The sequence below is a fragment of the Brassica napus genome, unplaced genomic scaffold, assembly GCF_020379485.1.
Source record: "Brassica napus cultivar Da-Ae unplaced genomic scaffold, Da-Ae ScsIHWf_3154;HRSCAF=3974, whole genome shotgun sequence".
NCBI lineage: Eukaryota > Viridiplantae > Streptophyta > Magnoliopsida > Brassicales > Brassicaceae > Brassica > Brassica napus.
In genome coordinates, this window is record NW_026016373.1 from 4,406 (window position 1) to 29,144 (window position 24,739).

The following is a 24,739-nucleotide window of genomic DNA, read 5'->3' on the forward strand; positions in this document are numbered from 1 at the left end:
GGAATTTGTGCTTAACACTTTACAGGCCCTCAACTTTCCGAGGAGCTTTACAAACCTTATCAAGCAGTGCTTAACCACTACCAGTTTCTCAATAGCCATTAATGGGGAGCTATGTGGCTACTTCAAAGGAACACGAGGCTTGAGGCAAGGAGACCCTCTCTCTCCTTACCTCTTTGTTCTAGTAATGGAGGTCTTCTGCTGTATGCTGAATGGAAGTTACTCGGCAGGTCTTATCGGTTACCATCCCAAGGCAGAGCACCCACAGGTAACTCACTTAGCCTTTGCCGATGATATCATGGTCTTCTTTGATGGCACAAAGGATTCCCTCGAAAACATTGCCAAAACTCTTCAGGAATTCACCAGGTGGTCTGGCCTTTCTATGAATCGCTCCAAAACTGATCTCTTCACGGGTGGCTTGAACCTGGATGAAACTAATGACTTAGCTAGCCTCGGTTTCAATCTTGGTTCATTCCCTATCCGCTATTTGGGCCTTCCCTTGATGCATAGAAAGCTCAGAATAGTTGATTACAGGCCTCTCTTAGACAGACTCCGCTCCTACTTCACCTCATGGACTTCTAGAGCTTTGTCTTATGCAGGCCGCCTGCAGATGCTGAAATCAGTCATTTACGGTCTCCTGAACTTTTGGTTTACAGCATTCATATTGCCTAAGGGATGCATCGCGCAGATCCAGTCTCTCTGCTCTCGCTTCCTCTGGTCAGGAGATGTAACGAAGAGATGTGTTCCTAAAGTATCTTGGGAAGTCACATGCTTGCCTAAGAAAGAAGGAGGACTTGGGTTAAGGAACCTCACTGTTTGGAACCGAACTCTGTGTCTTCGCCTAATCTGGGCTTTATTCTGCAGCTCTGAATCTTTATGGGCATCTTGGACTAAAGAGAACAGAATCCAGGATAAAGTTTTTTGGGAAATTGAGCCCGCTGATCACTTCTCTTGGACCTGGAAAACAATCCTGGCACTTCGACATGAAGCCTCTTCGTTACTAAAGTGCAGACTGGGTAATGGTAAGCAAGCAAGCTTTTGGCACGACTCTTGGACCCCTTTTGGGCCTCTGGTTAAATACATTGGCCAGCAAGGTCCACGAGAGTTAGGGATCCCCTCAGACGCTTCTATTGCATCGGTTCTAACTCATGAGGGCTGGAATATGCGACATGCTCGCTCTGATAGAGCAATGGTCCTGCAAATCCACCTCTCCTCGGTTAGGATCCCTCAGCTATCTGATCCCGACGATGAATATTATTGGTGTGTAAATGATGTGGAACTGGATAAATTCTCCACGAAGCACACTTGGGAGTTTCTCCGGCCTCGAGGACCTGTTCAGGACTGGACTGCTACTGTCTGGTTCAAGGGATCGGTGCCGCGTCACGCCTTTCACTTCTGGGTTACTCAACTTGACAGGCTGCCTACCAGAACCCGCTTAGCTTCTTGGGGACTACCAATAGACCAATCTTGCTGTCTGTGTGGTAATGCGCTGGAAAACAGAGATCATCTATTCCTAAGATGTGAGGTCAGTCAATATCTCTGGTCTATGATAACTAGGAGACTAGGATTCAGGACTTTCACTTTCCACACATGGACAGCCTTCATAGCTTGGCTGGGGTCTAACCACTCCTCCCATTCAACCACCTTGCGTCGCATTGCGGCCCAAGCAACAATTTACATCCTCTGGTATGAGCGCAATAACCGGCTCCACAACAGCATTTCATCATCACCAGCGGTCCTGTTCAAACTGCTTGACAGACTCATCAAAGACACCATTCTCGCTCGTCGAAACATGAAGTCTTTTAACGGGCTTCTAAGGCGCTGGCTTGCCTTCTCCTAAGAACTCTGTGTCCTTCCCATGTCGTTTATGTTTATTTCAGATCAGGTCTTCATCATGTTTTTCTCTTTTTTGCCATGATGCTCTCCTGTAAGCTTTAACCCTTTGTAACGCACAATCTGCTCATTCTTGCAATGAAATTCAAATTCTTAGCAAAAAAAAAAAAAGGAAGGTAAACGTGTTAACCCTAGGTTTCTGAACAAGATTTTGCTCCTGATGAGTCCTGACCAAAAACATTTTTTGAATATTAAAATACAGTTTCATTAAAACTTGTCAAGAATCCCGTGACGTGAATATGTACTTGGAATTCATTACGTTGAGTATATATAAATGGGCAGTAGCAGATTCAAAAATCACTTTGTTCTTATTAATGTGCATTTTTCTTTTTGGTTTAATGGTTATTTAAATAGGGAGTGATAATTTTTCTACCTAGATTTCAAAACATATTTGCTACGAAAATTATCTCAAACATTTTTTGATGGTCCGTTATGTTATAGATTGAAAAGTTGATCATGTTAGTAGTACTCTCGGGTTTTGAAACATATCAATTAACAACAGTTTTAGGTTTGTGTTGATTTATTCATAATATTGATAAAAAAAGTTACATATAGTCTTTGTTTCAGTATGGTGTTTCTCTTACTTCTGATCGAAATTTTATTAATTTTATTACCGGAATTCACAACAAAGTGCCTTTGCATAGTAGATGAGCTACATCCTACAGGTATTTGTAATCTGCCGTGGTATATTATTATTATTTTAAATTGAGTGGAAGAAAAAAATCTTTTTGTGGAGCCTTTCCTTATTAGAAAACTATAACTGGTTAGGCAATAATCAGAGAAGATACTACTTCGGAAACTTCTCTGTTAAATGCGAACTATTATATGGCCACATTTGATTTGGAATATCTTACAATTCAATGTAGATGCAAATTCTCTTTTAAAAAATCACTCTTATTTGTCTTTTTGTTGGACTACACACTATGATTGCTTCATACTTATAATACGTGTGTATGAATTGATGCATGATATTTTATGGATCATGGCAGTTAATGGAACAACAGACATTTATATTTCAGACAGCTAATATTGATCTATGACCTGGGCACATGCACGTAATAAAACGCAATACAATCTGACATAAAATCTGCATAATTTTTTTTTGAAAAATGTTTGGCCACTGGAAATACTATATATATTTTCTCTCTATCTAACCAACTGTTGACGCAAAGTCAAAATATATGGTATACCAGATGAATTATACATATCTAGCTAGGTGTGGTCATTTTGTTAAAATAATTCATCTATATATATTAAGTATTCATTTTAACTAATTTATTTTGAAATGCTTAAATAATACAGCATAAATTAGCACGTGAAAATTGAAAAGCTTCTCATGGAAATGTGTCTACTTAGTGTTTACGCCAAGCCATAATTAGAGTACGCATTGTTTTCTCTTACGTACATTGGAGACGGTGAAGTTTCGATTGCAGTTAGATGATTCGTCGCCTTCAAACAAATACCCTTTGTTTTGAAGCTCCTATCAAAGTCAATATTAAGATACGCAACAGAACTAAAGAAAGGAACATAAAAAACGTGTCTCCAAAGTCTAAACCGTAGGTTTCTGATTAAGATTTCATTTTCTAATAGAAAACTGATTATTAATTCACTCATGATCACGACGAATCTTGTGTTCGAGTAACCGCTAGGACGAAACTAATATTACGTGCTTTGATTTTGGGTCTAAGGGATTAGGGTTTCGGTCCGAACCTCCTAGTAATTCAACGAAAAAAAATCATCTATCAAACTTTCAAATAGTAGTTTCAAAAACTTGTCAAGAAGCCGTGACGTGAAAAGGTATTTCGAATTCATTCATTACGTTACACACATATATATATGCAGTACATATGTATGTATACTAGTATAGCTTCAGTGGAAAATAAAAACATTTTCCCTTATTTGAATGTGTTTGCTTATATATTTAAGGATTGGTTTAATGGAACTTCTATTTAAATATCTTGGTTGCAATCGTGTTTATAGTTTCCCACAAGAATTTTTAAACAAAAAGAAGAGAAGAAAACTAGATTCAAATTGTATACTATATATGCATATAATATATTATATATATACAGGCTATTGCAAATCATTGATTCAGCTTTTGGATGGTTCATTATGATATGGCTTAAAATGTTTATCATGATACATGTGTTGCACGTTAGACCATCCATATTTGCAATAGCCAGGTGTTGGTCCATAGTTTTTGTAGGAGAAGGATTACATCTTCACAATGCATATAGAATAAGTTATTCGGCCTGTTAAGACTGGTCCCGAACAACGAGTCGATCAAGATCGGTTCGGAACTAAAAGCCCGCTACAGCACGGCTCCCCGAACCCTGAACGGCTCCACGAGGAACGCCTCAGCCCGGCCCATAACAGGGTCGGCCCGACTGACCATCAACGGTGATAGAAGGTCCATTAGGACAAAACCAGCCTACCATCGGCTATAAAAGGAAAGGCGAGAGGAACGAGGAGAGGATCCGAACATACACACTCACTTGGCGGCTAGAATTATGGTTTTATTCTTTTGTATTTTCGCCGACTTGTACTTTTTGGCCATCCCTCTCCAAGCAACGACTTGTTTCCCGATCAAAATTTACTTATTTATAACCTTATCGTTCACTGATTAATAAAATACCTTTGAACTAATCCACCGATGAGTTTCGTCTCTCTTTACTCGTTTCGACCAAACTCGGTTCAAACAGTTGGCGCACACCGTGTGACAGAACAAAGAAGCGTTAACTACTCTGGAAGATTCAACCTCCGGCGAAGAACCAGAGCAGACCCCTGCTCCATCATAAGCACCATCATGGCCCGTCTCCTTCAAAACGAAGAAGCCCAAAAGGAGACGAACGAACAGCTTGCCGCCCTAGCTGCTATCCTCGCTCCTCCAGACGGTCACACAAGCAACCCTATGACCATCCGAAAATGGATCTTTAACACCGACCGTACTCCCCTCAACAGAGAACTAACAATCGAAAACACTGACCAGACTGTCGGCGGCGCCGTACAAAACCCTAACAATCTAGATCTGGCAACCATCCGCGAGATCGCCGAGCTCAAGCTCTCTCTCCAAAACATTCACTCTAAAATACATCACATTACAAAATCTGTCCCACTGGTCGACCTTGTCCTCGCCGCGACACTCAAAACTCCATTCTCTCGGAGAATCAGAGAAGTAGGGCGCTGATCTGTTGAGAAGTTCCGTCAACTAAAGTCCTCCTTAAGTGCCGCGACTGCAGAGAAACCAGGTTGATCATGGCCGAAATACAAGAGGGCGCAGCGGGAAATCTCTCGGGTGGTCGAGCACTGGCCAATAAATGTCAAAGACATTCGCCAAACATCCACTGTCCAACTGAGCTGCTGCAAACCTCTACTGCCCCTTATCCGGTCATGCGATGGAGAATGGACATAATCAGACCAATGCCAAGCTCTCGGCAACGGCGATTCGTCCTCGTCATGACCAACTACTTCAAAAAATGGGTTGAGGCTGAGGCATTCGTACACATCACCAACAAAGAGGCATGGACTCATGTACAAAATCGTAACAGATAACAGATCTCAGTTCATCTCGACTAACTTTTGCGGATTCCGCAACATATGGAGAACCCAGCTCACGACATTGAGCCCGCTATATACCCGCAGAGCAACGGTTAGGCCGAATCAACAAAAAAAATCATCATCGACAGTATCAAAAAACATCTTGACCTAAAAAAAAGGCCGTTGGGCCGACGAACTGGATGGATTCCTTTGGTGACATCGAACAACTCTTCGAGGTGCGACCAAGACAACACCTTTCTCTGTGACCTACAGGTCTAAGCTATGGCACCAGCTGAAGTCAATGTCACCAGTCTACGTCGAATCAAGATGCCACAGAATGTTGAGCTTAACCAAGATATATTGATTGACGCCCTTGATAAAATCAACTGATTGGCCCGGTGACAGAAGGCCCATCAGGGCAAAACCAGCCTCCCGTCGGCTATAAAAGAAAATGAGAGAGGAAAGAAGAGATGATTCGAACACACACATACACACACACTCACTTAGCGGTTTGAATAAGTATTTTACTCTTTTGTATTCTTGCTGATTTGTACTTTCCCAGCCATCGCTCCCCAAGCACCGGTCTGTTTTCCGATCAAACTTTCCTTATTTGTAATTTTATCATTACCGATTAATAAAACGCATTTGAGCTAACCCACCGACTAATTTTGTGTTTCTTTATTTGTTTCGAACAAACTCGGTTCAAAGAGTTTTGGTATTCAAACAACTAAAAAGAATAAGATTTTGCTTTGGTATGAGTTTTTTTGTTTATTTTAAAAATGAAGTAAATTTTTTTTTCAATGTCTTTGACAAAAAGGAAAAAAAAATGATTACGCAATAATCAAAGAAGAAACTACTTCGAAAACTTATGCTTTTATATGCGTGAATATAACATAGACGAATTTTGATTTGCAAGATCTTACAATTCATAGATGGGAGAGTTCTATAAATCACTTATATGTGTGTTTTGGAATATTCTATGATTTCTTCATCTTATAAATTATTATAAAAATATACGTGTGTATGAGATTGATGCGTGATACTAGATCATGGCATTTAATGGAACAACATACATTTATATTTCCAGACAGCTAGTACTGATCCATGACCTGGGCACATGCACGTAATAAAACGCAAGACAATCTGAGAAATATTGCACAAAGTGATAAAGCTACTCACTGGAATACATAAATTTAATATATACAGCACACCCAGATGAATTTGACCATCTAAGTCAATTTGTTAAAATAGTACGTGTATTCTTCACTACCGGGAAAAGTACAATTTTCGACCCCAACATTTTGTATCATGTCTTTTTATACCCAAACAAATCATAAGCATAAAACTATATATAAATTAAAAATTTATTTAGATTTTTGACCCAAAATTCAATCCGTAGCATGAAAATCGTTAGTCAATAAAATGACGTCGTTTAATGCAGAATTTTTTTAAAAAAAGTTATGTTTGCTAGTAATCAAACCATGGTCACACAGACATATTACAGTTTTACTTACCACTATGCTACGACGCTTCTATTGTTCTCTCTTATCAGATTTAAAACATCTATATTTTGATTTCTATATTCTAAGGAAAAAATTTTTGTTTACAAATTTTATTTAGTACAAATTATAATTGCATCAATAATTTATATATTTCAAGTTTTTTACACTTTTACACATGTCATAAAACTAAAAATGATATTTCATAAATTATTCAATCTAATTTAAAAATGACATTTCTCAAATAGTTATCTAATTTTAAATATTTAAATTTAAAAACTCTACATAGTGATGATGTTATTATTATATAAAAATTCAACTTAATTTTGATTGCAATTTTTATTTATTATAAATTATAATTACATCTATAATCTATGTATTTTCAGTTGTATATAATTTTATTTAGATTTGTGTAGATTTTTTATTTTAAAAGTTAAGTCTTGATTTTTAAGAAAAAATATGAACACTATTATATGTAGATTTTTTAATTTAAATATTTAAAACTAGATAACTATTTGAGAAATGTCTTTTTTTTTAAATTAGATTGAATAATTCATGAAATATCATTTTTAGTTTTATTACATGCGTAAGAGTGTAAAAAATCGAAATATATAAACTATTGGTGCAATTATAATTTGTGCTAAATAAAATTTGTAAAAAAAAAATCTTTCCTTAGAATATAGAAATCAAAATATTGTTGTTCTAAATCTGATAAAAAAAACAATAAATGTGTCGTAGTAGAGTGGTAAGTAAAATTGTATTATGTTTGCGGTACCACGGTTTGATTCCAAGCAAATGTAAGTTTTAAAAACAATTATGCATTACAAAACAATGTCGTTTTATCTAATATAACGGTTGACTAACGCCGTGTTAGTCAATGTAGATTTTTTTATGCTACAGATTTGGGTTGGACTTTAAATAAGTTCTTAGTTCATGTATGGTTTTGACGTTTTGCATTTATGATTTGTTATTATTTATTTGGGTATAAAAAAGCACTATACATGGGAAAAATAACACTTTTCCCTTTCACTACGAGTCTACCACAACTATAGCAAGATATCTTTCACTTTTATTAAGGCAATGCTTAATTGTATTTGTCTAATATGGGCCGTCACCATTACCGGCCCGCTATATATTGTACACTGCCAATACAAGCTTATGACCTCGTTCACTGCCAATACAAAACTATAGGACAAAAAAGAGACGTTTACATTCAGAGACACTTTGTGTCTTTTGTTTACGCTCAAAGACACATAATGGATATGACACACATTGTTGGTACAGGTGTCTTTGTGGTGGACAAAAATACTCTCAGCTTGTTAACCAACATGAATGAGAAAAAGATGTTCCCTTTAAAGAACCAAACCAAATATTTTTTCTGGTTGAAATAAATGAAAAAAACTAAAAAGTAAAAATAGTTGTAAACTCAGATTTTTGGATTAAGCATTTGTAGACAAATGAAATATGGACATCTATATTGTGGATATAAAAAAAAGGTGGATTAATGAGTTGTGAACACGTAAATTACAAATGAGTTGTAGAAACAAGAATTATGGACAAGCAAACTAAAATCTGTTTAATTATCTTTTTACTTGTTATATGTACATAAATATAGTAGAAAAGTTAAGTAAATCTGAAAAGTCATTGAGCACAATCAATAGAAAATTTATGGACATAAAGAATATGGACCCAAGAAACGTGGACACTTAACAGATACTTATGGATGGATATGTATGGACGCAATGGTTGTGGTTACGGTGAACAGTTGACAGGGAATAAACTATTTTTCTCCCTTCTTTGCTAATTTTAGAACAAAGAGACGAAAGTTGAGATATATCCTTAGAAACAAAACAAAGCTAAAATGGTTCGATTTTGAAGCAGAAATTGCACCTTGCATGTCAAGTGTTTGTGGAAACGAAAAGTTGTTGACGAGTTAGATATGAACATACACATTGTGGATGGTAAAATTATGGACACTGAAAAATGTGAACACATGAATCAAGGTTTTGTGGATGAAGATCTTGTGGATGGGGTCTTATGTTCAAGATTTTGTGGATGAAGATTCGGCAGCCACTTCCACCAACCACCACCATTGTATCCATACTCACGTCTTCCACCATTGCCTCCACAACCACCACCGCCTCCACTGTGGTATCCACCACTTCTTCCACCATGCCCTCCACGTCCACCGCCATCGTTTCTACGGGACTGAACCTCGAGAAGAATCATAAAATCAAAGAGAAAGGTCTGGGGAAGTTTGATTTGGACCGCAAAGCTCAAGAACATTTGGGTCGAGAAATGGAACTCACGATGATTGGGTTAAACAGAGAAGCGTAATCGGAGAAGAGAGTCAGAAAATGAAAGAGACAGGATTAGGGTTCATCGGGTTCGTCGGCGTATCCGAGAGAAAGAGAAGATTAACAAGAACCGTGAAAAATAAAAAAAAGATAAGGTAAACGGAGGGTTTGTAAAAAGTAAAAGATAAGAAATCTGTTTGGTTTTGGTTAACTAGATTGGTTTAGTTGGGTAGGATTTCTATCTAAGTGAAGATGACTCTAGTTAAGGGTTATATTAGTAATTCTAACATAAGAAAGTGTGTTGTATCACAATGTGTCTTTTAGTGATATTGAGAAGACAAAATGTGTCTCTGAGGGTAAAAATTTCGACAAAAAAATGTTTTTTGTACTAGCTTATGAAGGTGATAATCTCCTTTCTTAACGAATAGAAACCTTCTAGCAAATTTGGTCGTCTAGTCCCTTTTACCCTCTTTTTATGTTGTCATCCTCACTTGCTCTCTCTTGACGGGGGATGCAAATTATTATTGTAAAGTTAAATAAAGTATGCATGTCGTCACGTTATAATCGTCACATGATTAATATTTTATTACCTAGATGACCAGTTCCATCCTCTCGTAAGCCACAATTTTAGTTTTGGCCTGTGACCCTTCGGGTTGTTTACGGTACCCTTTTCATTAATTATTTTAGAGACCACGTTTCTAGCTAATTGGTATTAGCATAGTATATTTTAAACAGTTTTTTATTACCCAATATCTTTGACAAATCTTGAATGTCTGATACTTCCAATTTAATTTAATTATCATTGTAGTGTAAAATTTTTATTTCAAAATATCTGTTATTTTATAGTTTTAAAGCAAAATTTATGAATAAGTTTTTTTGCTTATTTTTTATATTGGTTAAAATATTGTTAAATATATAAATAATAATATTTATAATCTAAAAATATGTAAAAATAAAATTTTCTTAATCTATTTGCAAAACCTTAAATTGACAACTAAAATGAAACTGAGGGAACAAGGCTTTAAGGTTTGAAATCACTGCACTTCCCCAAATTATTAGTTTAGTTTATGCCCAAATTATTAGTTTAGTTTATGCTCGTTTCTCTGGAATTGCGTTTATAGGTTAATGCAAATATAAAAGTATTTAACCATTTGTTATGGTTTCCGAGATGATGAAGCAAAGGTTTTTGAAATATATTAATCATATTATTAACTGAGATCTTATTTAACAAAATTTACCGTGTCAACTTGTTAATTTATTTATTTGCTTTTAACTCATTACAATTTTAAGCCAGTTTATCTTACAAAAAGCTGTTATTACGTCACTCTAATGCCCTATGAATCAGGTATTAACAATCATAATTACGAGGGCAACTGTATGTTTTAGTTTTAAAACCAATCAGTAAGCATTAAAGAAAAACGGGAAACCCACAAGCAAAAAAACGTAATTAGCAATCACATTTTGTATTTACACAAACAAAAATATTTACAGGTCAATAAAACCCAAGAAAATGAAGAAAAAGTTACAAAAATAGGAAAAATATATTGACCATGGGAAGACCTAAAAGGTTTTTCCCCAGATTCATCAGATTTGAGAGAAAAACCCTCAAAATTAATTACTCAAATCAAATCAAATCAAATCACAAACCCCAATAGAATAATTACATAAACACTCCTTCAAAAACCAATAACCAAAAACTTCAAACAATTGCCGCCATCTTCGATTGCTTATCGAATTTAGCCTTGGAAGAGTGTCTCCGGCGATACTCTTTGTTGTTCCCGGACGGCTCCACCACATCCGCCGCGAATCTCACCTTCTTCTTCATCACCACATTCTCCCTCGATCCTAAAAACACACGAATTTCATAATCAATTTTACAAAAAATAATCATAAGAGAGAGAGAGAGATGATTTAGTTAGTTCTTACGGATTTCGAATTCGAACTTGTCCATGTAATCGGAGAGGAGACGCTTGTGGAATTGACTCGCGAGGAACACGACGCTCCCTGAGACGGCGAAAACCGCCATGAAACCTAAAGAACTCTCCATCAGGGTTTAATTTCTTCTACTGTTTGTTAAAAGGAAATGAGCAATGGATCTCGATCGGAGGATCTATATGTTAATAATTTTAATTAGGGGAAGAAGATATGAAGGAGAAGGGATCAGGGGATATGATCATCGGAGAAGAGATGAGGAGAAAGAAAAAATGGAAGAAGCATTGCAAAAGACAGAGCAAAAAATAAACAGAGAGGATAGAGAAGATGGTCTTTCTTGTTTCCTTTTTTATATTAAAAAGACTATTATTTGTTTTCTTTTATTTTTGGTCAACACCCAACTCATAGTTATTAATCTTATAATTTAATTTGATTACATCATAAACTGCTAAAATAATTTGTTAAAAAATATTAGTTAATAATAAACTGCCTAAAAGCAAGTATTTTTTTTTCTTATGTTTGGTAAACAAACAACTCATTAGTTAAAATTAAATTATTCAATCTCTCCATTATAAATAAGATTAAATCCAACTAATAATAAAAATTTTAAAGTTATTAGTCGACAATCCCTTATATACTAAAGCACAAGTCACTCAAGCAATAAGATTTTGACATGTGTAATTGTTTTTACAAAAAAAAACAATTTGACCAAATTTTTTGATTATGTAATTGCAAAATTATTAAATCACTGTTTTTCCTCGAACTGATATCATCACACGTTCCATGAATTCAGTAACTCCTGATACCAACTGCCTATCTCATATATAGAATTCAGTTAACTATTTTTATCTTTCGATTCTTCTTTTTTGATTTTTCTCAACAGTTTCACTTTCTTTGTCTTTTTATGTAGATTTTGAGTGCAGCAGATATCTTTATTCAAATCGATCATTTAAAAATCTGTTTTTTTATGATTCTTACTACATGATTCAAGTTGATATCATACTTTACTTCTATTTTGTATTCTATTTTTTTTTAAAGAGTGAAAACCAGAGATTTGTTTTAGAGGATATTACTATTAGAAGCATGAAGTTATTTGATTCAAAGCGTGGTTATTCCTGTGAAAGAGGTAAACTGATTACATTTAAAATTGTAATTATCTAAAATATGTTTAGATAGATGAAGCTTTGTAGACATTTTTAAAAAAAGTTTGAAAAAAATTAGAAAAACAGAGTGCGGTTAAACATGTGTTATCTAGGTTTAGAAAATATGACTAAAATAAACAGAGAAGCTGTATGGGAAACATATGTATATCTTATTTATAGTTTGTTGATTTTACTATCTTTTTAACATCACTAATTTTACTAATCTATCAATGAAATTTCTATGAGAAACATATTTTAATATGAAATGGGTGCAAGTAAATATTCAGTGAAATATTTAATCAAGTTTTACATGTGTTATCTAGGTTTTACATGTGTTATCTAGGTTTAGAAAATATGACTAAAATAAAATTTTATTTTTATGCGTTGAATCATTATAACTTATCAGATAATTTGGAAAATAGTGAAAGTAAACCGTGCGTTAGCACGGGGATAATACTAGTAAACTGCTAAAAAGCAAGTCCTTTTCCTTAAGTTTTGTAAACAAACAACTCATTAGTTAAAAATTTAAAATTAAATCATTCAGTCTCTCAATTGTAAATATAAATAAATCCAATTAATATGTTTGTTACTTATATACCATGCTTATATATATATATAAATGTATATAGATATACTTTTGTCAACATATTTATATATATTTTTGAGTTACATTCTAGTTTCTTCTCTGTAATTAATTGAAAAAGGCTTTCCAAGTTAACACCTCTTCATCTTGTTTTTTTTTTTGGGTCAAATATCTTGTTTGTAATTATTCTTAAATAGATGAACAATCTTTCACCTTTTTTTATTTATAAATGACGTTGCCAAAATTCTGAGTCCACTAGTGGTACATTCGTTTATAGATAACTTGTTGTTAAAAGAATAAATAAATTTTATCAAAGATGAGTTGACTGACGAAAACCTTAATTATTATTAACGATTTAAGAGTTTGCATATTCAAGTTTTGTTAAAAGAGATTGATTATCTGTAAAAATATCATTAAAATTTTGTTCTAAGAAATATAAAAAAGAGTCGGGTATTTTTTTTAATACAGTTTCGTTTTTCTTTTAAAATGGGATAAGGGGGGAATCCTCAAAGCTATATTTTCTGTGTATATTAAATACTTATCTCTACCATTTGCGTTTTGTCCCTTAGTTTTATTTGTTTGAAGATATATATATGTTGTACAAAGGATGATAATCCTGTACAGAATTTTTTTTTGGTGAATATATAAAAATCTGAGAGATAAGAACTGCCAAGTACTTACTTATATATAATGATATCATTTTCATATTTGTCAAATGAGTGAAGGATAGGAAGTTTGCTTTCAGTGTCAAAAAAAAATCAAATGATTTTTGATAGGATAACATAAAAATAAAGAGAGGTGATGATGATGTTTAGGACAATATATGTGAAGAAATAGATATGGCTTCATTTTGAGATGTGGTTCCTACAACATCATCTTCGGGTGTAGTGACATGTGGTGTTCTGTCTGTATTTCTTTCTTTCTTCTTTTCACAATTTTAGTTTTATTTTCTTGTTGTTTGATTTTTGGAAACTCTTCAATTTGTGGAAATGTATGAACCATAGAAAATAAAATACATCTATTTGAAGACATATATAAACAAAATAATTAAAGGTAGAGAATCTTGTTCAAAATATAACATATTTTGTCATATCTCATAAGAAGTTTTTTTGTCAACAATTCCTAAGAAATCTATTTTCTAAATGTTTCATTTTTTCTATGTTAGCAAATTTTGTAATTCGTCTAGTCTAAATAGCGACAGCTGTTGGGATAAGCTTGAAAGAAAAGGAAAATTGAGTTAGAAGTTATCCACCTAATTCTACCGAGTTATGGAATATAGGAATACTAATGTTTAGGAGTTATCTAAACACTTAGGAGTTATCTAAAAGTATTACCTATTAGGATTAGGAATTATAAATCTCTATATAAGAAGATGCAAGTGTGTTGCATAGCTTATGAGTTTAGAGATTGAGCTTAAGTTTTGAGTTATTTTCTTGAGCATTAATAAAAGTGAGTTATACTTTTATACAGTCTTTGAACTCTAGATTTGGTATCAGAGCGAAAGCTAAAAGGATGAGTGGTGAGATAGTAGCAACGACGGCGAAGGAGAAAGAAGGAGCAAGCTCTACGACTATCAAATGTCCAATGCTTGGTACAGCAAACTATACGGTGTGGGCAATAAGAATGAAAATAGCACTCAAAGTTCATAAAGTATGGGAAGCCATTGAAGAGGAGGCTATCGATGGAGATAAGAATGATATGGCGATAGCCCTATTGTTCCAGTCTATACCGGAGGTCTTAGTCTTGCAGTGCGGTGAACTTGATACAGCTAAAAAGGTATGGGATGCAATTAAAGCCAGGCATGTTGGAGCAGAGAGAGTCAAAGAAGCACGGTTACAAACTCTAATGAGTGAATTTGATCGCTTAAAGATGAAGGAAACAGAATCTATAGATGATTTTGGAGGAAAACTTGCTGAGATATCATCAAAGTCTGCAGCCCTAGGTGTCAGCATAGAAGAACCAAAACTGGTGAAGAAATTCTTGAGTAGTCTACCTCGGAGAAAATATATTCACATTGTTGCGTCCTTAGAACAGGTTCTAGACCTAAACAAAACAAGTTTTGAGGACATTATAGGACGCTTAAAAGCGTATGAAGAACGCATCTCCGAGGAAGAGGAGCCGCAAGAAGATCAAACTAAGCTAATGTATGCGACATCAGACTCCCAAAGTACACAACCAAACCGCGATTATAGAAATCAGCGAGGTCGAGGACGCGGGGGACGCTCGTACTACAGGGGTCGTGGCAGAGGAAGGTACAATCCAGACACGTCAAGAGTAACATGTTACAGGTGTGATAAACAAGGTCATTACGCCAGTGACTGTCCGGATCGTCTCCTCAAGTTACAAGAAGCGCTTGAGAATGAGAATAACGACACACAGGATGCAGACGAACTAATGATGAATGAAGTAGTCTATCTCAACGAGAAGAACTGCATACCTGATAAGTATGAGACGAACAAAGACACTGGAGACATCTGGTACTTAGACAACGGAGCTAGTAACCACATGACCGGAGACAAAAGATATTTCTCAAGTATAGATGAGACGATCTCGGGAAAGGTAAGGTTTGGTGATGACTCCCGGATTGATATTAAAGGAAAAGGTACTATATCTTTCACTGACATGAATGGTGAAGCGAGAAAGATGATGGATGTGTACTTCATTCCTGACTTGAGAAGCAATATCATCTCTCTTGGTCAAGCAACTGAGTCAGGCTGTGACATAAGACTAAGAGGCGACGACTTAACTATGCATGATCAACACGGTAAGCTTCTGGTAAAAGCAAATAGATCAAAGAACAGACTCTACAAGGTGAGAATGGGAATCAGAGATACATCGCAGCTCTTCTTAAGCGAGATAAGTGAATCTAATAGGTGGCATTCAAGGCAATATACCCCTGAAGTACACAATGACCATGAAGACAATGATACAAAAAGGGCTTGTTAGTGGAATCCCAAACATCAACGTTGAGAAAGAGTTGTGTCCATCGTGCTTACTTGGTAAACAAGCAAGGCAAGTCTTTCCTCAGGCTACAACATTCAGAGCAACCAAACCACTCGAGCTTATCCATGGAGACCTGTGCGGGCCAATAACACCAAGCACACCAGGTGGAAACCGCTATATCTTTGTTATTATTGACGATCACTCAAGGTATATGTGGACAGTTTTACTTAAAGAGAAAAGTGAAGCATTCTCAAAATTCAAACGCCTCAGAGGACTGGTGGAACGAGAAATTGGAGAGAAGATAGGAACATTCAGAACTGATCGAGGTGGGGAGTTCGTATCTCACGAGTTCAACTCGTATTGTGACATCTCAGGAATCAAAAGACATCTTACCGCTCCGTACACTCCACAGCAAAACGGAGTAGTAGAGAGAAGAAACAGAACGTTAATGGAGATGGCAAGAAGTCTTTTGAAACATATGCATATGCCAAACTACCTATGGGGTGAGGCAATCCGACATGCGACATATCTTATCAATAGGATCGCCACAAGATCACTACAAAACCAAACACCTTACGAAGTCTTACGGGGAAGAGTTCCAAACATAAGTCACCTTAGGGTATTTGGATGCATTGGCTATGCCAAAGTAGACAAGGTACATCTCAAGAAGCTTGATGACAGGACGAGAGTATTGGTTCACCTAGGAACGGAACCAGGGTCTAAAGCCTATAGACTACTAGATGCTGAGACTCGGAAGATAGTGGTAAATAGAGATGTCGTGTTCGATGAAACAAAAGGTCTGAACTGGAAGAAACACGATGCTGAGGTCGAAAGTTATAACGACTTTGTGATCACAATTGGTGAGTTTGGAAATCATGGAGTTAGAGAAGAAAAATCTGACGTAGATCCCAAGCAAGGTTCAGACACACTAGAAGACAAAGCAACAAACGCAGAGAATGATGACGAGGATAATGAAGATGAGAACACAGAGCCAAACTCATCGGAATCAATAGAAGAAGGAGAACAAGAAAACAGAACACTAAGGAGAAGCGAAAGACAAACCTCAAAACCCAAGTACCTTGAGGATTACGTTTTACTAGCTGAAGAAGAAGGTGAGATATTATTGATATGCTTAAATGATGAACCAAAGAGCTTTGAGGAGGCAAGAGAACTTAAGGAGTGGATAGATGCATGCAAGGATGAAATCCAATCCATCGAGAAGAATGAAGTATGGAAACTTGTTGACCTACCGAGTGGCGCAAAGTCAATAGGTCTCAGATGGATCTTTAAGATCAAACGCAATTCAGACGGTTCCATTAACAAGTATAAAGCACGTTTAGTGGCAAAAGGGTATGTGCAGCAATATGGGATTGACTTCGATGAAGTCTTTACCCCTGTAGCACGGCTTGAAACTATTAGACTACTTATCAGCATTGCAGCCACAAACGGATGGGAGGTGCACCACCTTGACGTCAAAACGGCATTCTTACACGGAGAATTAAAAGAGACAGTCTATGTCACACAACCGGAAGGCTTTGAGGTGAAAGGGAGCGAGAGGAAAGTATACAAACTCAATAAAGCCTTGTACGGATTGCGACAAGCGCCGCGAGCTTGGAATAACAAGTTAAATCGTATACTACTTGAGTTTGGTTTTGAGAAATGCTCTAAGGAGCACTCAGTGTATAGGAAGACCGTGGAGCACAACATACTCGTGATAGCTGTGTATGTCGATGATCTCTTTGTGAGTGGAGCAAACGAGAAGATCATAGGAGATTTCAAGAGAGAGATGGCGTCTAAATTTGATATGAGCGATCTGGGAAGACTAAGTTATTATCTTGGTATTGAAGTTCATCAAGAGGAGGGACGCATAAGCTTAAATCAAAGGCGGTATGGACTCAAAATCTTAGAAGAAAGCGGGATGAAACATTGCAACATGACGCATACACCAATGGAAATAGGTCTGAAACTATCAAAGTCAGTTGAAGAAAAAGATGTAGATGCAACAAGGTACAGAAGAATCATCGGTTGCTTCAGGTATCTCATTCACACGCGACCTGATCTCGCATACACAGTGGGGGTTCTAAGTCGATACATGACCAGTCCGAAAGTCTCTCATGAAGCGGCAATGAAACACTGTCTCAGATATCTTCAAGGAACAACGTCACTTGGTCTTATCTTTGAACGATCAACACCTGGAATCCCAAAGCTCATTGGATACAGTGACAGTAGCCACAACGTAGACATGGACGATGGAAGAAGTACCGGAGGTCACATCTTCTATCTTGGGAGAAGCTTGATCACGTGGAGCTCAAGCAAACAAGATACAGTTGCTCTGTCTTCGTGTGAAGCAGAGTTTATGGCCGGGACAGAGGCAGCAAAGCATGCCATATGGTTACAAGAGCTATTGAGTGAAGTTACAGAGCAGCCTGTCGAGAAAGTGTTGATCCGAATAGACAATCAGTCTGCGATTGCTCTCACCAAGAATCCGGTATTCCATGGCAGAAGCAAACACATACATCGGCGAAATCACTTTATACGGGAGTGCATTGAGAAGGGACAAGTCGACGTGGAACATGTCTCAGGAAAAATGCAAAAAGCTGATATCCTAACTAAAGCACTTGGAAGGATCAAGTTTAGAGAAATGAGAGATCTTATCGGGATGCAAGATATAACGAAAGATAGTTTCAAGCTTAAGGAGGAGATTGTTGGGATAAGCTTGAAAGAAAAGGAAACTTGAGTTAGAAGTTATCCACCTAATCCTACCGAGTTATGGAATATAGGAATACTAATGTTTAGGAGTTATCTAAACACTTAGGAGTTATCTAAAAGTATTACCTATTAGGATTAGGAATTATAAATCTCTATATAAGAAGATGCAAGTGTGTTGCATAGCTTATGAGTTTAGAAATTGAACTTAAGTTTTGAGTTATTTTCTTGAGCATTAATAAAAGTGAGTTATACTTTTATACAGTCTTTGAACTCTAGAACAGCCAGCAAAGATGGACACATAGCTTGGTGGCAGAGCATTTGACTGCAGATCAAGAGGTCACCGGTCCGAACCGGTTCGCCCTCAATTTTTAAAATTTCATGTAAATCTCAAGTGTATATTACACTTTTTTTTTTGGTAATTATCAAAAACATTTTCAAAACTTATAAAAAAACTATACGAAGAAAGGGAAGACAAATCCCGAAGACAGTTTGCAAATCAATCATTTACAAGTCTCCAAGATTCAGATAATCCAGCAATTGTTTTCATCATTCAGCTCTGATTCCTCTGACCATATCTGCTTCACTTGTTCCCACACCAAACATCCTCTTCCCTGCATATTTTTAATTCATTTCTCATTCCATCAAGAACCTTAATACTTTAAATTTTATCTGACTTCTGAAAGTACTATCTGGTTACCTTTGAAGTGAATTCAACAGTAGTTGTGCAGCATTTACGCTCATCCTCTGCCAAAAATAACAAACCATCATAAGGACTTGTTGAAAATAAGTCACCACAGATCAGATTCCAAAGACGACATTCTTACCGCATTGCTCCCACTTATCAAACTTCACTATACATTTCCCAGAAATGTTATCTATAACAAGAACCTGATCCACCCAAACCCAAAACTTCTTCCCACTTCTGTCTCCATTATACTTCCTCAGCTCATCAATGGCCTCCCTCAGAGACTTCTCTTCCCCTGATGGATGGAAAAAAACAGCATCTTGGTCCTGAAAAGTGTTCCAAGAAAAGGTAATTAGTCCGGTCCATAAGCTAACTATGGATTCCATTTGCATCTATCTTATTTATAGACACTCACACAAGACTCTTTGAAGCTGGCTATGTATGTCTCATACTTCTTGATCTCACCGCGTCTCAATCTCTCGTAGAACAAGTAAAACCTCACAACTTCTTGACCAGGATTGGCGATATCCGCCTTTCCATTCAAGAACTCAGAAGCATCTCTTGGAGAAAGAGTTGGACCAAGCTTGAAATAATCAATGGCTTGAAGAATCCCATCTGCACATCTCTCGCTTGAATGGATGAGCTTTGAGTTGTTTAAAGCATTTTCAGTATGCCACTTCAGTAGCTCTTCTTGAGAATTGCTCACCTTCACAAACACACACACATAGACAAAACAAAGTAAAGCTTTTGGTGTCGATAAGAATGGCTGAGAGATTGTTATGAATGAAACAAGAGAACAGTACCATGACACCGTGAACATCAGGAATGCTGAATAGCTCAGCATCATGTTCAGAGTCGCCGCAAGCAAGAGTATTGACAGGGGACATTCCTTCAGCCTTCAGCTTCTTGAGAAGGTACTCAAGAGCTTCTCCTTTTCCTCCACCTCGTGGTATAACATCCAGATTCATTCCCCAGCTGTGAATGATCTTAACATCTAACTGAAAACATACACCATAATCACAAACCATTTGGTTTCCAAGTAACAAAAAAAGAAGATATAAATAAAACACTTAACGCCACGTTTCTCCAGCAAGTGTGAAAGTTCCTTGGTCACTGCCTCACCTTTACCTTCATCAATGTAAAAGCTGACCTTGTGTAGCCTCTGCTCAGTTTTCGGCTGAAGAGTTAACTCAGGGAACTTTCTGGTTTCTTCCAAGACAATCTCCTGGTTCCATTTATGGGTGTTCAAGGTCTCAACCCAAGAATGATCAGGAACCATGGAGTTACCAAATGCTATCTCGGTTCCTATAGATGTAATGATGATATCAGGGGTCAACAATGGTTTTTCTTTTCTCAGTTCTTTGTAAAGAATAGGTGATCTTGCTGTTGAGAAGACGAGAAGAGAGTCACGGCGATAAGCTTCTTCCCACAGTGAGTTGAACCTCAGAAGAGAGAGGTTGTCATGGTCTTGATGATCAACCTGTAAGAAACAGAATAACATAAATAACTATATATCTTCTTCTGCACATGCATCACAGAATCAGAGATCATACCATGGTATGATCAAGGTCCGAGACGATCATTAGAGGAGGAGGAGATTTCAGGCGTTCCATAATCAACATATTTTCAGTGTCCTGTGAATTAGCATATAGTGGCAAAGTCTTTGATTATCATAATCAAAGTTGTTACAGATTTAGCATATGCGTTTTGTTCTTAACATACACAACAATTGGTAAGATCATATAAAGCAAAAGATGTATATAAGCTATGTTGTTACCAGTTTCAAGCATCAAACAACATAGAGGTTCCTAAGAAGTATCAACTTCTTCTTCTACAGAGATATCTAAGTTTCAAAGTCTTAAGTGATGGAGAGACAAGAACACAGGAGATACCAAAGTATTTGTGCTATTAAGTTTAATGTAAAGAAAGAAACTCAATGTTTATAGAATACTCTTAACATGTGCTTAGAAAGCCCAAAATCTATTGAATATCCAAATCAAAAGTTGAAAAGTTAATTACAAAGCTCTTTAAGACATCCAAATGCATAATAGTCTAAAGGTGATCACGATAAACTCCTTAAAATTGATCTCTATTGGATTAATATTTACCTAACCAATAATAAACAAAAATAGAAACTCATGCTTATCTAATTGAAAGAAGATAAATAAGAAGATCAACATGGATGAGCTGAATTACTAAGCAAGGGCAGTAACAAGACATATATAACCATCGCATTTTCCTCATTTCTCCAAGAAAACTCACCAAAAAGGGAAGATAACGAAACCCAAATCAAAGAAGATGAAAGCAAACCTTGTGTATATCGCTTCTTGAGTTATTCTTCTTCCTCTTCCTCTTCTGCAAGTTGAAGGGAAAAGGAGGTTTCTTTTTTCGAGAAAAGAAGAAGAGAAAAGAGAGAATATTATCAGTCACACTAATCCGCATGTTGGCGTTACAGCGTATTGTATAAAGACCACGTAGTTAATGTCACCCCATCCACCAATAAAAGACAAGGATCAACGGTTAGGATCCTTTCATATGAAATCATATTTGTTTCTCTTTTGTTTAATTCTGTTGTTATTAGTTCAGAGCATCTGTCTTCAATAGAGATTGGTCTTTTCCTCTCCCATAACTTCTTCTTTTTTCTTTTAATAGAACAAATTGAAACTTTGTTGGTTTCTTTAAAACATACTGAATACATTGATAGGTGTCACTGCGAATATGTGGACAGCATTGCAATTGCCATTAGATTATCAATAAGTTTTAAGTATTTTCGTAAGAAGAAAATAAGGAAACAAAGAAAAATGAATTTAGCATTGGTCATTAAAAAATTAGAATAAAAAGGATAATTAAAGATATAACTTCCGATAATTCACGGTTAATCGGTTTTCCATGCGTTTGTTCTCTCGATATGTGAGGTTTAAAAAGATAACTAAAGATGTAACGCTTGACTATCTACGGTTAATCAGTCTTACATCTGTCTACTCTCTCGACGTGTGAAGTTTTAAAAATACAATTAAAGATGTAACGCCTGACTTCCACGGTTAATTGGTCTTCCACACGTTTACTCTCTTGATATGTGAAATTTAAAAAATACAATTTAAGATGTAACGCTTGACCATCTACGGTTAATCGGTCATCCACACACCTGCCTGACATGGGAGTTTTAAAAGACTTGTGTACTGATCATTTAATCGCTAGTTGATATTTTCCATGTTTTATCATTACTTGCACGATATCGACAATCACTTTTCGATATATATCATTCATCATTCATTCAGCTATTCCAACTAGAAACTTTAGAAGAACATAAATAAAGTTTGATATAAGTAGTCAAATCAAATATATTAATATTTTCTATATATATTATCATATACCAAATATGAGACAGAGGAGATACAATAACATAAGTATTGTGATGAAAATGATTGTACATTCTTTAAAACAAATTGAATACCTTGATAGGTGCTCTTGGGAATCTGTGGACATCATTGCCAGTGGATCATCAATAAGGTTAATTAGTTTTCCACGCGTCTGCTCTCTCGACATATGAGGTTTAAAAGGATAATTAAAGATGTAATGCTTGACCATCCACGATTAATCGGTCTTCCACACGTTTGCTCTCTCGATATGTGCGGTTTAAAAAAAAAATTAAAGATGTAACGCTTGACCATCCACGGTTAATCAATCTTCCATGCATCTGCTCTCTTGACATGTGAGATTTAAAAAGATAATTTAAGATGTAACGCTTGACCATACATGGTTAATCAGTCTTCTATACGTCTTCTCTCTCTGTATGTGAAGTTCAAAAATAAAGTTAAAGATGTAACGTTTGACGATCCACGGTTAATTTTCATCTACGCACATACTCTCTCAACATGTAAGTCCACTATTTTAGGCTAGTCGGTGCATTAGTTAACGAGAGGTTTAAAAGATTTGTTTACTTACTATTTAATAACTAGATAATATTTTCTATGTTTTGTCTTTACTCATTCGATATCGACAATCACTTTTTGATTAATCATCATTCAACTATTCCAACTAAGAAGTTTAGAACGACATAAATAGAGTTTAATATAATCATATAAGTAGTCAAATCAAATATATTAATATTTTCTATATATATTATCATATACCAAATAAGAAAAGGAGATAAAATAACATAAGTATAGTGATAAAAATGATTGCACATTTTTTAAAACAAATTGAATACCTTGATAGGTGCCCTTGGGAATCTGTGGACAACATTGCTAGCGGATCATCAATAAGGTTAATCGGTTTTCCACGCGTCTGCTCTTTCGACATGTGAGGTTTAAAAGGACAATTAAAGATGTAATGCTTGACCATCCACGATTAATCGGTCTACCACATGTTTGCTCTCTCGATATGTGAGGTTGAAAAGAACAATTAAAGATGTAACGCTTGACCATCCACATTTAATCGATCTTCCATGCATTTGTTCTCTCGACATGTGAGATTTAAAAAGATAATTTAAGATGTAACGCTTCACCATACATGGTTAATCGGTCTTCCACACGTTTTCTCTCTCTCGGTATGTGAAGTTTAAAAATTTTTTTTGAAGATATAACGCTTGACGATCCACGGTTAATTGGCCATCTACGCACTGCTCTCGCGACATGTAAGTCCACTATTTATGCTAGTAGGGTGTATTAGTTAACGGAAGGTTTAAAAAATTTGTTTACTGACTATTTAATAGCTAGATGATATTTTTTTTGATCAAATAGACGATATTTTCTATGTTTTGTCTTTACTCATTCGATATCGACAAATCATTTTTTGATTATTCATCATTCAATTATTCCAACTAAGAAGTTTAGAACGACATAAATAGAGTTTGATATAAGTAGTAAAATCAAATATATTAATATTTTCTATATATATTATCATATACCAAATATGAGAAAAAGAAGATAAAATAACATAAGTATAATGATTGTACATTCTTTAAAAAAAATTGAATACATCGATATGTGACTTTAGGAATCTATGGACAACATTGACAGTGGATTATCAATAAGTTTATGGTATTTTCCTAATGAGAAAATAAAGAAACGAAGAAATATGAATTTAGCATGGTCATAAACAAAACAATTATAAGTAAAAGGACAATTAAAGATGTAACTCCTAACCATCCACAGTTAATCGGTCTTCCACGAGCTTGCCTCTCGACATATGAGTTTTAAAGGAAAAAGAAAAGAAGTAACGCTCGACTATCAACAATTAAACAATCTTTCACGCACATGCACTCTCCACATGTGAGTCCGTTATATATAATAGTCAGTGGATTAATTAATGGAAGGTTCAAAAGACTTATAAATTGATCATTAATCACTAGATGATATTTTCTATGTTTTATCTTTACATGATATTGAAACTCACTTTTTGATATAAGATCATTCATCATTCAACTATTCCAACTAAAAACTTTAGATCGATGTAAATATAATTTGATATAAGCAAATCACTTTTTTCATAGTTATATCTATATTATCTTATCTTGAGTC

At 35.6% G+C, this 24,739-nt stretch overlaps 2 protein-coding genes across 5 annotated transcripts; both read right to left on the reverse strand.

Moving 5' to 3' along the window:
• Nucleotides 1-10,670: 10,670 nt before the first annotated feature.
• On the reverse strand, nt 10,671-11,532 carry LOC106449369. Its single transcript, XM_013891140.3, has 2 exons — nt 11,150-11,532; nt 10,671-11,068 (listed from the first exon to the last, which is right to left on the reverse strand). Exons 1-2 carry the CDS (start codon nt 11,268-11,270, stop codon nt 10,923-10,925), a joined length of 267 nt encoding a protein of 88 aa, XP_013746594.1. The 5' UTR covers nt 11,271-11,532; the 3' UTR covers nt 10,671-10,922.
• Nucleotides 11,533-18,849: 7,317 nt separating this feature from the next.
• Nucleotides 18,850-21,779, reverse strand: LOC106449368 (probable sucrose-phosphatase 3b). Of its 4 annotated transcripts, none has more exons than XM_013891138.3 (8): nt 21,528-21,779; nt 20,771-20,878; nt 20,293-20,697; nt 20,021-20,215; nt 19,633-19,923; nt 19,357-19,543; nt 19,230-19,276; nt 18,850-19,143 (listed from the first exon to the last, which is right to left on the reverse strand). In XM_013891138.3, exons 1-8 carry the CDS (start codon nt 21,657-21,659, stop codon nt 19,054-19,056), a joined length of 1,455 nt encoding a protein of 484 aa, XP_013746592.1. In that variant the 5' UTR covers nt 21,660-21,779; the 3' UTR covers nt 18,850-19,053. The 4 variants fall into 4 exon arrangements, with proteins under 4 accessions (XP_013746592.1, XP_013746593.1, XP_022573708.1 ...); XM_013891139.3 differs by having other exon boundaries at nt 20,771-20,851; nt 21,528-21,776; XM_022717987.2 differs by lacking the exon at nt 21,528-21,779 and adding an exon at nt 21,480-21,525 and having other exon boundaries at nt 20,771-20,851.
• Nucleotides 21,780-24,739: the final 2,960 nt, after the last annotated feature.

Excerpts from the sequence above, each read along its gene's own strand:
- LOC106449368 (XM_013891138.3), bottom strand. The coding sequence starts at position 21,659 with ATGCGGATTAGTGTGACTGATAATATTCTCTCTTTTCTCTTCTTCTTT. Across the intron at positions 19,544-19,632 it reads CCAGCTTCAAAGAGTCTTGT|GACCAAGATGCTGTTTTTTT; the intron begins GTGAGTGTCTAT and ends AACACTTTTCAG. Across the intron at positions 19,144-19,229 it reads CTGTTGAATTCACTTCAAAG|GGAAGAGGATGTTTGGTGTG; the intron begins GTAACCAGATAG and ends AAAAATATGCAG.
- LOC106449369 (XM_013891140.3), bottom strand. The coding sequence starts at position 11,270 with ATGGAGAGTTCTTTAGGTTTCATGGCGGTTTTCGCCGTCTCAGGGAGC. Across the intron at positions 11,069-11,149 it reads CAAGTTCGAATTCGAAATCC|GATCGAGGGAGAATGTGGTG; the intron begins GTAAGAACTAAC and ends GTGTGTTTTTAG.